Here is a 14,388-nt window from a genome sequence, read left to right as displayed (position 1 = left end):
AACTGATAATAATTTTATGGAATAATGCTATGGTCATCAGAAGGGTATAACTAAAGTTAGTTATTTTTGAATAGGACCTTAAGGCGATGTATTTATTGCTGTTAATTGCGTGGGTTTTGTTCAGTTTGTCTACTTCGCGTATAATCACAGCAGAAGTGAAAATGTAATAATTTATGATTAATAACTGCAATTATAATTTCAATATTTGCATCTTAAATATTTATTGTATATGCCGGAATCCCCATCGGAAATTTTTCCTAATGCATCCTTATCTCAGCTCCACGTGTATTGCCAAATCCAGAGGGATAAGGTCGTCACTAAAATTAATGCCAATCCCTCACTTTATAAAAAAGTGATGTTCGGTTCCGTCCCATTAGATAGTATGGTACGGTATGATAAATAATCCATAGCGAATTCAGTAAAATTCATCATGTACTGACGTTTTTCGAATAACTATAAACCTAGTTGACAAAACAGCATTTCAATATCGGTGCATAACCAGCATTTTCGAGGTGTCATCGTGATTACGATGCCTCCCCATAGATATTATACCATGTACATCTAATTATAGCTGCAAAAAATGACGAAAGCACGTTTTTTTTTTTTTTTAGAGTTTAAATCAATCCAGTGCTCTTAGTAAATCTTTACTTAAGGGATAGCAGAGCTCATAATAAACTCATAATAAATTACCTGCTGGATTCCACATATCAGGAAACACTATAACAGCAGGGAAAACTGCAAGATGTTTTTTTTTTCCTTTTTTTAATCTTTGTTCTTAACGATACGCATTTATTGAAAAATAATTGTCAAAAACATCCGATTCCACACTACAAGCAGAAACAACACATCCGGCGGGAAAAACATGTAAGATGTCGCTACCAATAGAATAGCGACTTCACTTTTTAACCTCGAACTAAAGTCTTCACAAATGATGCGGGAACTTTATATTGAGGCCATGCGTGTTCAGCTGGAAATAACATCAAATGAAATTTAAGATGGAATGTGAACGGATAGGAAAATATGAGCGAGATCCAGATTGCGTATTTTGTACTATAGCATTTGGTGAAGATCCCGATACCGAATTACTGTACCAGGTAGGTATTGAGGCATTTCACAAAGTTAATTAGAGAATGTATCATACTATTTCTCTGCTGTATTAATATTAATAATTGTAAATTTTATAAAGTGACGAGAGAAAAATATGTGTACTACTACTAATCTTTCTTCCCTGCGTACCCACAACTTCACAAAATTTTCGATAGCCAAACACACTTGGACTGCTTTCATAACACAGGATTAGATGGCTCATCCATCTCTCCGCTGAGTCGGTGCGAGTTTCCGCATATCATAGCTGTCATCATCGTTAATCTTTTCTTTCTTATTTTTATGGACTTACGTTTACTTTGGCTCTTTAAGATTCCGTATTTTTTTTTTAAAAAATTCACTTTATAAAAGTTTACATACAGTTTTTTCATGTTTTCAAAAAAAAAAAAAAAAAAGGTGGATTCGAATCACTTCGAGGATGCGAAGAATTATTATAAAGACTAATAAACATCTGAAGGCGAGTTGGCTGATTTAACACGGAGATGGCCATATTTATTATTATTATTTTAGGAAACTAGCAGTTTTATTCCTTGTACAGACGAACATTAATACACGCATGGATAGATATTGCTTTACGCAATAATAGGATGGATTCATGGCCATTGCGCCTAATGTATTAAGGGAAGGATGAGTTTGTTTTCCCTTATAATATTTATTTCCTTATCCCCAAAATACAGTTTTTGATATTAGCTGAATTTTTTCCCCAAATGCATCCCACTCGCGCACAAGAGTGTGCGCTACCACTTCCAAGCATTCTGCGTTTGACCAGTTTGTATCACAAATAATATTCTTTTGACTATTACTGAAAATAAGAGCCAATAGGCCTCACTTCGGCGAAGTAAAATTATTCAAAATTAAGTGGATATGAATGCCACATTATTTCTTAGCCGAATAAGAAACTCAAAGATAGGAAATCTGATCTAAGAGTTTCATGCCGAATACAGAAAACTATATAAAGTTCGGTGAGTCCAAGCGCAAGGCAACAGTTTTGATTTTGGTTTCGTTCAGTACAGACGTGTTTCTCAGCGCTCTTCTTAGTTAATACAGCAGTGATAAAAGTTTTTGAGATATATTACTGATGATTTGTTCACAGATCCTTCTACATTAAAATAGTGAATGTTTGATGTTCCTCCTGTAGCGTCAACAGCGTGCTCGATCAGCAGAGCAGGTAAGACTTATTTTCATCTCCGAAAAATTTTTCAGGCCCTCTCCTGTTCCCCGCCCTGTGAGCACTTGATGGTTGGAAGGGATAAAGGCAGGTCCTGCCCCCACTTCAAGTCTATATTTAATTATGGATTCACCATATGAGGATCTCCCTTTCAAGGAACTTGTAGCTATTTTTCGGCACATCGGTAACATTTTAGGCACGAAATGGCCAGGAAAGGTTGAAGTCCATCAGATTATGGAGGTCGAGACAGAAAACCCTCAAACCTCCGAACTTTCTCCTAACCTTACACATGACAGCGTCATTTCCTCATCTACAACAACCGACGTAGATTCTAATGATTACCAAGAGGTCAGCAGAAAGAAAGAGTCTCTTGCTGCAGGACCTGAATTTGCACCTCAAATGGACAAATCAGCACTATCTGGTGCAAGAATAGAGACAGATATATTGATACTGCCCACAGAGAAGATTCCACCAGTAATCTTGAGATCTAAGGAAAAATGGTCGTCACTTGCAGAGACGATGAAGAACAATAACATCTCATCAGCTAAAAACACAGATGGAGTCCGAATACAGCCCGAAGGAGCAACGGACTACCGCCAGCTCACCAGACTTATGGATGAACAGAAATTCCCATATCACACATACCAACTGAAAAGTGAAAAAACCTTAAGGTAGTCATCAGAGGTTTGGTAGAAAACATAACATCAGAAGAGATAACTACTGACCTCAGATCAGAAGGCTTGGAGCTGATCAATATTTCTCGCATGTATCGAGCAGACAAGCGCCCCATGCCTCTGGGCTTAGTGGAGATCAGTAAAGATCAGAGAGAAATTTATGATCTTAGAATAATCTGCAACTTGGTCATCAAGACCGAACCACTCAGAAGAAAGGCATCGGCTGGTCAATGCCATCGCTGCCAAATATATGGGCATGCGTAAATGTTATGTAGAGCAGATTACAAGTGGGTAAAGTGCGGTGGCAACCATCCCTCGCACACTTGCGTCAAGCCAAAGACCACACCTGCTAAATGTGCGCACTGCAGCGGCCCACATCCTGCCAGTTACAAGGGTTGTTCTTCCACCCATCCAACCTCCAAAAGTTTAGACAGGAGTTAGTCCCGTCCATTCAGAAAAAATCGTGAGATCTGCGCCTGAAATCAAACCGCGGTTAGTTACACTACATAAATCTTATGCTTCTGTGGTTCCCTCGTGTAACACCGATGTACTCCCTGCAACTAGCAGTCAAAACTCCTCAGCAATTCTCGCTGCCTCACTAGGGGAGATGCTAATGGCCTTTAGCAAAACAAATCCAAGTCATGCCGACACCAACAAATTCCTTAGGAATACTCAAGTCATCTCCATGATTAATGACTATTCCAGCTTCAACATCAAATTCTATGCAGATAGTATTCTGGAATGCAAATGGTCTGAACAACAAAATTTTGGAATTACAGGAACTTGCAGACCATTTACAAATTGATATTCTCCTCATTAATGAGACTCACCTACGTCCCTGCGATAATCCCAAACTCAAAAACTACTCGGTACTTAGAAATGACAGACTCGATGCCAGAGGTGGAGGAACTGCCATCTTTGTCAGAAGAAACATCCGCCATAATGAGATTAAGAAGACTAATATATTTAACTTCGAGGAGACAGGCATAGAAATACCAACAATGCAGGCAGCTTAAAGATTTATTCTGTATACAACCCCCCTGGCAAACCTCTCCTACCCTCTGATCTCTCTCAGCTACTAGATACAAATGAAGCAAGGCAGGAGATCTCAATTCCAAGCATCCTTTATGGTACAGCAAGAGTTTTAACAACAACGGAATGATCCACAATCTATAATCTACAATTTTGCCTTGAAGAGAAACATTGTTATTGCAGGCCCGATCGAGCCAACACATTTCGGAGCGACCAGCACACCTGATGTTTTGGATATTGCTATATTTAACATTTCTCATCAATTCCAACTTCAAGTAGTTGACGAGCTCAGCTCAGATCACAATCCAGTACTTTTAAGTTTAGGAAGGGATCCTGAGCTCATTCCCAGTCAATCACACACTAACTTTGCAAAATTCAAGGCTAAAATGAACACTATCATAGACTCAGTACCTACTATCTCCTCCCGTGAAGAAATTGACGTGGCAGTCAGCAATCTTGAATGTAAAATCCATTCTGGCTTATCCGCAGCTTTTTCTATTTTCACCCCAGCTCAAGTAAACTTACTTCCTGAAGAAATCCTTGCTCTAATCAGAAATAAAAATAGACTCAAACACCGCTATCACAACACGCTATCTCTGCAAGACCGTCGAGAACTAAATAAAGCCTCCAACCTAGTCCGTTATGCATTAAAAGATCACAGGAACCAGCAATGGGAAAGAAAACCCCGTTCTCTCAAAACTGAAGATAATTCTCTGTGGAAATTGACTAAAGCTCTCCGTACGAATCGCTCTATCCAGCCCATTCACGGAGAAAGAGGTCTTGCTTACAGAGATGATGAAAAAGCAGACGCTCTTCAACTTCAGTGCCGTCCTAATTATGCGCATGCGGATTTGGTCTTCATAGAGAAAATACACCGCCGAGTACGTATCGCGCTTCGACAACCTTGTGAAAATATCTCTCCCACGAGAGGTCTATTCAATCATTAGGAAGTTTAGCAACAAAAAAGCCCCTGGTCCAGATGAAATTGCCAACAAAACAATTAATGCCCTCCCACACAAAGCTGTCATGCATTTAGTAGCCATTATTAATGCAATGCTGAGATTAAATTATTTTCCCTCACGATGGAAACAAGCTGATATTCCTTATTCTCAAGCCTGGTAAGGCACCTCAAATGCCACAGAGCTATAGACCTATCAGTCTTTTATCATGCCTGGGAAAAATTGCAGAAAGAGTCATTCTCAACCGACTTAATGAGGAGGTGAATAAAAACAACATAATTCCGAAAGAACAATTTGGTTTCCATACCGGACATAGCACTATACAGCAAATTCACAGACTGACAGAATTCATCACTGCAGACTTTAACTGGAAACAACACACAGGGGCTATCTTTTTAGATGTTGCAAAAGCTTTAGATAAGGTGTGGCACAAAGGCCTCATCTATAAATTAATTTCAGCCAACATCCCTCTTTACCTTACTAAAATTATTGACTCCTTTCTAAAGGACCGTAAAATCCAGGTCAAGTTGCGCGGAATTCGATCCTCACTGAAAAAAATCACTGCTGGTGTCCCTCAAGGCTCGCTGCTTTTTAACATCTTTGTTTTTGATGTTCCTAGCACATCACTAACCACTATAGCTAGTTATGCGGATGATATGGCAATTCTTAGCAGATCTCTCAGGCCGAATATAGCTACGCAGCGCTTACAAACTGCAGCAACAAATTTAGAAAACTGGTTCAGGAAATGGAGAATATCTGTAAATGCCGATAAAAGCACTGACATTCTATTCACAAGAAGACAAGCATCTCACTTTGGAGAAGTTAAACTTTTTAACACAGCCATCCCATGGAGATCTAGCACCAAATATCTAGGCATTCAACTTGATAACCGTTTAAACTTTAACTCCCACATAGTTTATGCATGCAAAAAAGCAAACTCTGCAATTGTACAACTCTATTCTCCCCTCAATCGAAGAAGTTAAGTCAGCACTGAAAACAAACTACGGATCTACAAAACAATTATCAGACCATCGTTAACTTACGAATCGCCGGCCTGGGGTCACACTTTCCCCTACCAACATCAAAAAGCTACAAGTTATTCAAAACAAGGGCCTTCGTATGTTCAACGCTCCGTGGTTTGTCAGACATGCTCTCTTACATCGCGATGCCGATATTACAGATATTCCTACGTTTCTCCATAATATTGCCACTGCTTATTTTGTCAAAGCAGCTGTTTATCCCAATCAACTCATTCAAGAGTCATCTAACTATGACGAACACGATAGGTGGAAACATAAGCGCCCGAAAGCAGCTCTGCTCATCGGTTCAGGCGCCTCCGTACAGGGTGAGCCAGGTGCTCGCTAACCTTTAATATAAGTCTATTTCATAACGATGAAGGGATCAGAATCCATGGGATTAATATCCATCAAGCCACATCCATTATCAGTTATCAGCGTAAGCCAACACCTGGTAGTGCAATGCTAGGGCAACTCGTAGTAAAGGTGGTTTTTCCTATCTTTGAGTTTCTTATTCGGCTAAGAAATAATGTGATATTCAATATCCACTTAATTTTGAATAATTATTTTGACTCTTAGAAGAAGAAGAAATGCCAATATATTTGGTGCGCCGTGCACAGTACAGTAACGAGAGTATTAAGCGCCTGTGGCAAACTTGTGCCCCCAACCCAAAAATGACAAAAATTTTGAAAAATTTAAATGTAGCAAGTTAAATTTTACTAAATGCAATATGTTAAATACTTACTATTAACCCCATCAAAATAAGTTGCACTGTGTTGCAGAATTTGTGTGTTTAAAGCAGCGTATTGCCGAAATTTAAAAATACAATATAAAATAGCGGACTTTTATTTTTATTTTTTACGTTTTGCACCCCAAATCTAGCTGCGCCCGTGGCGCGCTCCTCTTTCACCTCGCTCTCGTTACGGCACTGGCCGTGCAAGCAATCAGCATGCACGGCCGCAATTAGTATCTTTTATCCACCGCATGCAATTAGTATGTTTTATCCAATGCTTATAAAAAATTGTGTTAGCAAAATTGTACACCATGTTCATTTGCTTTTAGATTATGCATATTTCGAAACAAAATTAATTATGCCTGATTATTACCAGCTTGGTTGATCGAGTGGTTAGCGTTTCCGCTCTCCAGCCAAAAGGCTGCGGGTTCGAATCCCGCCAGGGGCATAGATGTTTGTGATTGTCTGTGAAAATACCAGTGGTAGTGATTGGGGGTAGATGGCGTTGGTGTAGTTGTGGTTCATTGTAGTTGGTGGATTGAGTGGTGGAGACTTAGAGCTGTAGCTCTCAGTCTCCACCACTCAATACCAGTCAGAAGTACAAGTACAGTCTGAATGCTAATCTTGGTGAAGATAAATCAAACTCAGGTTCAATGTCAGTGGCTGTATAAGAGACTTGGTTTCTTATACGGCCTATGCAGAATGATATGACATAGATATTAAGATGTTATAACTTAAATATAACTTGTCTAGGTTTGTGCGAAGTTACAATTTGTATATTTTATTGCAACAATGGATGTTTTCTTAAACGCATTCAGGAAGGCCTAATACTAGTATATAGAAGGCATTCATTTAGAATAAAACAGGTATCCGTTGTGATAAACATGAAATGAAATAGAAGTTGAGGCTATAAATTTGATGTTGAACATATAAATAATAAATATAAAATAAATCCGCTAACATCTTTTTATTCACTATAGGAAGCAGGAAAGGCCATTTGAACTCTTACTTTTGGAGAAAATTTATTCACTGGCCCAATTAATTATAATCAGTAATTATAAAGGGCCTACAGTGAAGATAAGAAGACAAGCACTGCCATCTCCTTGTAACTGATGCAGTATATTTTTTGAGATAGTGTGCGTTCTATGGTCGATTTATTGAGTTTCCAGTAGAAAACAATACTTTCCATTGCCCGACTAACTCGGAACGAGATCGAAGAAATAGTTAGAAAAAGTTCCTCTAGTCAGTTAGCAAAATGAGAACTAAGAATGTTTTTCTTCTGGCAGTCTAGCGCTATGGATGCAAATGCTACTCCCACAGGCCTTTGATAGGAAATGGATGTTGATCAGTAGCTGCTCGTGTTCTTACAGTTTGGAGAAGGTGGAGGAATTATGATCAACTTATCAAAAAATTGCTCATGAAAGTAGCTACAGAGCAGATGTAAGGGAGAAACAAATCCATGGAGAAGGTACTGAAATTTGATCGTGTTTGGAGATCTGGGTATTACCAGGGAAATGAAGTGAAATTTCTTGGGAGAAATAAAGTAGCACTGAAGTTCAAGGTTATGCTCTCTACTGAAGGATACTAATGAGAGAGTTGTGTATGCCGTGTTTTATATATAGTGCGGGAAGGAGGAGAGGACAGATATCTATCTATCTATATCTATATATATATAAATGGCATACACGAGAGTCGGCAACTAGAGGAAATTTTTGTAAGTCTCTTTTCGACCGGTTCCAGAGTTAGTCGATCTCTGGAATGGGCAAGCAGGTTTTTTCTCCCAGAAACTCAGTAAAATCGACCGTCGAACCCAAACTATTTCAGACATTAAATATATTGTTTTAGAGTTAGGGACCACGAGATGAAGGTACTTCTTGAGCCGTCTCTTCACTGCGTGCCACTTATTTAGTGATATCCTTGGCTAACTATTTCCAATTGGGTACCAGTGGAGATTGAACTGCCCACTCAGTCTCCAAAAGTTAGATAGGGCGAAAATGGCCTCACCTACTCTCTATACGGAAATAAAAAGGCGTTAACTGATTTTTTTTTTTTTTTTTGTACGAGAAGTCGAGGGACCTATCAGTTCAGTGCCATATGTGGGGAGCAAGCAGAAGAGGACCGAGATAAAGTTTTATTTTAGAGTTGTAGTTTGGTTGACGGAATAAAGAGGATGAATAGAAGCAGGTTCTGTGTTTGCAGGTGCACAGTAGTGGCTGCTGGGCAGCTTCAGCTCTTGTATTAACAGGTACAACAGTGGAGGAATGATGGTTGCCAATTCACTAGAGCAGTGATTGTGAAAGTACCTGTAGCATTAACAGTGCTGAAACATTGCACTTGTGAGATAGGGGTTCAACTGAGTCTGTTAAAGGAGGGATAATCTGTGAGCTTACTTGCACACATCAAGGATTTTAAGGGAAGTTTTACAGGCACCGTCCCCCCCCCCCCAAAAAAAAAAAACGTGAGCAGTAGTCTAAACATAGACGGATTTATATATAGTGAAGAGTTGGTTGGGTGTAAAATAGGCTGCTGAATGCAACAGCATGCCAAGATTCTTGGATGCCGAGAATGCTATTGATGTTGTGTTTATGCCAGGAAAGACTGCACGTAAACGTCCAAACTTTCCTGGTCCCCGAACAAGATAAGAAATCACATCTTGTCTGGTGATTTGTGTATTACTGAAGATACTGTACAGCTGGCTATCCAATTACAGAATGGCAGGGAGACCAAAGGATGGAAATTTTAGTAGGCGCTCAAGGTTCGAAAATGTCAACGGCAACAGCACAAGCTGTTTCCCTTGACATTTCCACTGAACATGGTACAGGTTCAGTGGAAATGTCAAGGGTGCAAGGAAATGTCAATAAGTGCTCGCTACTACTTATATTTCCTAATATAAGTAGCAGCAAGCACTTCAAATGTGAATTAAAGCGTGAATTATATACTGACGAAATTAAATAATTTAAAATATATATATATAGGTTTCAATGTACGTTATTCATAATAACGTATAATTATATTATTATAATTATAATACGAGGGTGGTCTGAAAGGTTCTCAGCCTAACAATAAAAAAACGAATTTATAATTTCTAAATTATTTTTATTTTTCAACATAATCTCCCTTTAGACTAATACATTTATTCCAGTGATGCTCCAGCGCCATTATCCCGTCCCTGAAGTAGTTCTTAGTAAGATCTGCAAAATACCCCTCTACAGCTGCAGTCACCTCATGATTCGAGGAAAAACGCTGACCAGCGAGGAAGAGTTTTAGTTTTGGAAAGAGATAAAAGTCAGAGAGAGCCAAATCTGGGGAATAGGGTGGATGTTCCAACAATTCATAGTGCAGATTCCTTAATTTTCCCATTGCCAAAACAGCTTTGTGGGCAAGGTGCATTGTCCTGATGAAAGATGATTTTTTTTTCTTCTCCAAACCAAGTCTTTTCTCACGAATTTTTTCGTCTAGTCTGATTAAAAGATCGGAATAATATTCCCCGGTTATTGTTTTACCCTTTTCAAGATGATTAATAAACAAAATGCCTTTAGCATCCCAAAACACCGATGCCATGACCATAGCCGGCGTTAAGGTCTTTGCCGCCCGCATGCAATGTCTATCTAACCCCGCACCATGTAAGATCCGGGCATGTGTGGTTCTTTTACGATAATAAAAATTTAAATTATTTGAAATTTCTTAAATAAATTTTGACAGAACAGCCGCACGTTGGTTCGCTAAATGTAACGAACCGCGGGTGTTGACTAAACAGGATAATCGTTAAAAACCCGAATATTCAAAAAATTCTCAAAAGTTAAAGCAAATTTTGATAAAGCTGCTCACTTTAATCGTTGAATATAATGATACAGGGATTATAGCCTTTTCAACCCGAATCGCTAGCAAAATTAAAATGAATTTTAATTAAAGTTAAAATTTATTTGAATTAAAGTTTAAAAAATTCTTTCACTTTACAAGTTACTAAATTCTTAGTAACTTGTAAAAAATTTTTAATAGTTTTTATAAGTGGAACTATCTTTTAGGAAAATCAAAGAAACTCAAGATAGATGAGAAAATAAGAAAAGAATTCAGAAATAATTAGAACATTTAATATAAGTATTCAAAAAATAACATCTTTACAGAATAACAGAAAATAAAATAAATTAAATTACATAAATATACTTGACATTTTTTAAATTAAAATTTTAGGGTTTTTGATTACATATTCATTAAATTAGAAATAATGGTCTTAACGTCAAATTCCGCACATATATAATTTTCAATAGTATTAACGCCAAACTAACGAGCTTTTTTTGTGACATACTTGTTCTTAAGTAGGTTTTAAATTAAAACCTACTTTTAATCAATTTCAATTTGGAAAAGGAACGTACACCGCTCGCTACACTAACAGGTAAGGTTAATAGTATTCTTAAAGCAATTGAAAAATTAGGGAAAGATAAATTATTGGACAAAATAAAATTAAGAATATTGAAATGGTTTTGGATATTTAAATTATCCTTCCGAAAAATATCCTGGAAAGTACATAATTCCTCATATAGTTCTATTGCATTTACTTCTTTATTGTCGCCGTCCTTCGAGAGAATCTCTAAATCGTCATAATTTTTTCGTAAATCTTCATTATTAATTTGTAGTAATCTATACAAGAAATTGAAATTATCATAATATGTTTTTAGTTGTTCAAAACGTTCTATTAACGAACACATTGCAACGTCTAGAAGTGTATAAAAATACATTCACTCTAAATTTATCTTCTGGCGATTGTGGTGTTTCATCATGATGATCGTATTCAAATTGTCGTGTCTTCTTTCGTAGTCGAACTTCGAAATTTTAAATTCTTGTTCTCCGTCCACCTCTTCACTCAGTTCTTTTGCCGTTTTAGAACTTCTTTAAAATTTGTATCTGATCGATGCTCTTGTAAGAATATTTTTAAGTTTTCGATAGATTCTAAAGCAAGTGTAATTCATATTTTTGTCTTGAAGCATTTTACTCACAGGGTTTATTCTGTTAAGTAAATCATGCCGAGTTATAAGAGAGCAAATAAATTTGTAGTCCTTTATTTTAGCACATGATGTTTGTGCTTCATGCTGAGTTTCTTTATTAAAATTTTCATTATTTAAAATTTCAAAAAGTGCATCGTAAATTTCTCGTAACTAATGCCGTAGAGGGCGGATTGCATTAATTTTATTTTCCCATCGCGTACCTGATGGCTGTTTCAATGTTAATTTTTTTACGAACTTTAAAAGGATTGCCCAACGTTTGTAAGGGAATGAAAAGAAATTGTATATTTCTTGAATAATTGCAAAGAAATTAATTGTATCTGCATTCACTTTGGCTGAATCGTTAATGATTAAATTTAGAGTATGTAACGTTTGTAAGGGAATGAAAAGAAATTGTATATTTCTTGAATAATTGCAAAGAAATTAATTGTATCTGCATTCACTTTGGCTGAATCGTTAATGATTAAATTTAGAGTATGAGCAGCACATGGCACGTAAAACGCTCGAGGATTTTTGTTTAAAAGCAAATTTTGGAGCCCATATTTTTTCCCTTTCATATTTGCCCCATTGTCATACCCTTGACCTCGCATGTCTTCAATGGGAATTTTCCATTTTTCCATTTGTTCCATTATTGTTGCACATCAACCGCGTCCTGTGGAATCTGATTTATCTGCAAAACCTAAAACGTTTTCCCTGATCTTAACAATTCCATTGTCACAGGAAACAAAGCGAATAATAATGGTCATTTGTTCTGTTTTACTTGCATCAGGTGTGCAGTCTAAAATTATGGAATAATATTTAGATTTTCGAATTGATAATAAAATTTTATCTCCGATTGCGTTACTTAAAGTTTGCAATATTTCATTTTGACTGTCTTTACTCAAATAGTGTACTCTATTGTTTCGTTGTAGGGGCTCATTCAACATGATTTTCCATAATGGGATCAAACTTCGCAAACAGTTCGACTAATTTTAAAAAATTGTCGTTATTCCTTTCATATAATTTATCAGATGATCTGAAAAGTTAAATTTTGGCTACCAAGGAATTTATAATTTCAATCAGACTTCTGCTTATAGTTTCATAACGGACATCATTTTTATGTACACAGTATTCCTTCCACATCATCCTTTTCTTACGGATCTCTTGCAAATAAGATTACAAATCCATTTGACTCCGGCCTTGTTTATTCGTTTTTAATTTTTTATCAACTTCCTTCCATTTTAAGAAATTTTTCATATGAGTTAAACTAGTCTCATGTATATGCAAAGTTGTACTTACATTTCTCCAATCGTTATAGCCTTCTAGAAGACTACTTGCTTCGGTAGATGCGAAAGGTTTGCAACAAAAGCAAAAAACAGAATTTAAAGTTTCGGAATAAATGAGCCATGTTCTTGGCACGAGGTCACCGTTTTCCATTTTTCAATTATAACACACGTCGTCAAATTTATGACCATATGTATCTCTGGGATATATTATTTTTTTCTTTTGAACAGGCCCCATTTCAATTAAAACAACTCATAATTTTTCATCAATATTTCCCCATTCACCTGGATCTTCTAAATTTACAGAGACTAACGATGTGTTAGTTTCGTGGTCAACTACAACTAAATCTAACTATTTTTCAATTAAATCATACATCTTGTTATCTTGTTCAATAGTTGCAATAGTACTTTCATGAAAACTGGATGATGTGCACGGTTCTTCAACTCTGATTTCTGATGCATCGGGTTAGTTGCAATCTGCATCAGAATATTTTAACAAATTTATTAAGAGCCCCAGTTTGTTTCTTAACATCTACTTCTTTCGCAGCAATGCATGACGCTTACGATTTTGTGCACCGGATAACTTTTTTTAATTTTTGATTCCATTTCTATTTTATACCCACAAGAAATTATTACACAACACGACACGGAGACGAAATAATAGTCCGCACTGCGCTACGGTCAGTAGCCTACTGAGATGCGTTCCATATGACTGGTTAACTAGCAACAAATGTTTTGTACAAATGTTTTGCACTTTAAATAGACTGCAGTAGACACAACATTCTGTAGGCAAACATTTAGCCTGCTCTCGCTGCAAAATTGTAAACAGCTGGCTGATCAAAGAGGAGGCAATGTACAATTTTTATTCGGTGTATCCGGCCAATATTTATTTTAATATTGATCATTCTAAGATTTTTTTTGGTTTTCACGATAAAAATTTTGTTTCTTAAAAATGAACTTATGAACGGTTCCCCGGCGGCGGCGCCCGCATGCTCTGCATGCCCGCTTCCAACGGCCCTGGCCATGACCTTTCCTGGTGATGGAACCGACTTTGTCTTCTTTGGTGCTGAACAGCCGGCTTCTACCCACCGTTTAGATTTTTCTGGTGTGTAATGGTGAATCCAGGTGTCATCCATAGTAATAAATCGCGCACAAAATCAGTTTTATTCTTGTTAAAACACTCCAAGCACTGTTGAGAGATTTTCGTGCGAGTGCGTTTTTGATCTGCTGTGAGCAACGCGGCACCCATCTTGCGCAAAGCGTTTTCATTTGCAATTCTTCGTGCAAAATATCCTACACGTTCTTTTGAAATGCCTATAGTCTCAGCAATTTCACGCAATCTGACTCGCCGGTAATCCAATACTATATCGTGCACTTGTTCAATGATTTCTGGTGTTGTTACACTTTTTAGACATCCTTCACGTGGATCATCTTCAAGAT

General features: G+C 37.2%; 2 protein-coding genes across 2 annotated transcripts in view; one reads left to right on the top strand and one right to left on the bottom strand.

Moving 5' to 3' along the window:
* The window catches only part of RPA2 (Replication protein A2), a 102,535-nt gene extending 101,688 nt beyond the window's left edge, over positions 1-847 (bottom strand). Inside the window, exon 1 of the mRNA XM_090402010.1 lies at positions 691-847. Within this exon, the coding sequence (XP_090258136.1) occupies positions 691-706 (16 nt within the window). The 5' untranslated portion in view covers positions 707-847. The remainder of the gene's footprint in view (positions 1-690) is intronic.
* Positions 848-987: 140 nt separating this feature from the next.
* Positions 988-14,388, top strand: part of LOC150101136 (adenosine 5'-monophosphoramidase HINT3-like) — a 51,243-nt gene continuing 37,842 nt past the window's right edge. The window contains exon 1 of the mRNA XM_090402171.1: positions 988-1,094. Coding sequence (XP_090258297.1) covers positions 996-1,094 — 99 coding nt within the window. The 5' untranslated portion in view covers positions 988-995. The remainder of the gene's footprint in view (positions 1,095-14,388) is intronic.

The sequence above is a fragment of the Typopeltis vanoorti genome, chromosome 12, assembly GCF_054136105.1.
Source record: "Typopeltis vanoorti isolate ZY-2024b chromosome 12, IOZ_Tvanoo_1.0, whole genome shotgun sequence".
In the NCBI taxonomy this organism is placed as follows: Eukaryota; Metazoa; Arthropoda; class Arachnida; order Uropygi; family Thelyphonidae; genus Typopeltis; species Typopeltis vanoorti.
Note: the sequence above shows the minus strand (reverse complement) of the source record. Positions and strands in the feature narration are given on the sequence as shown.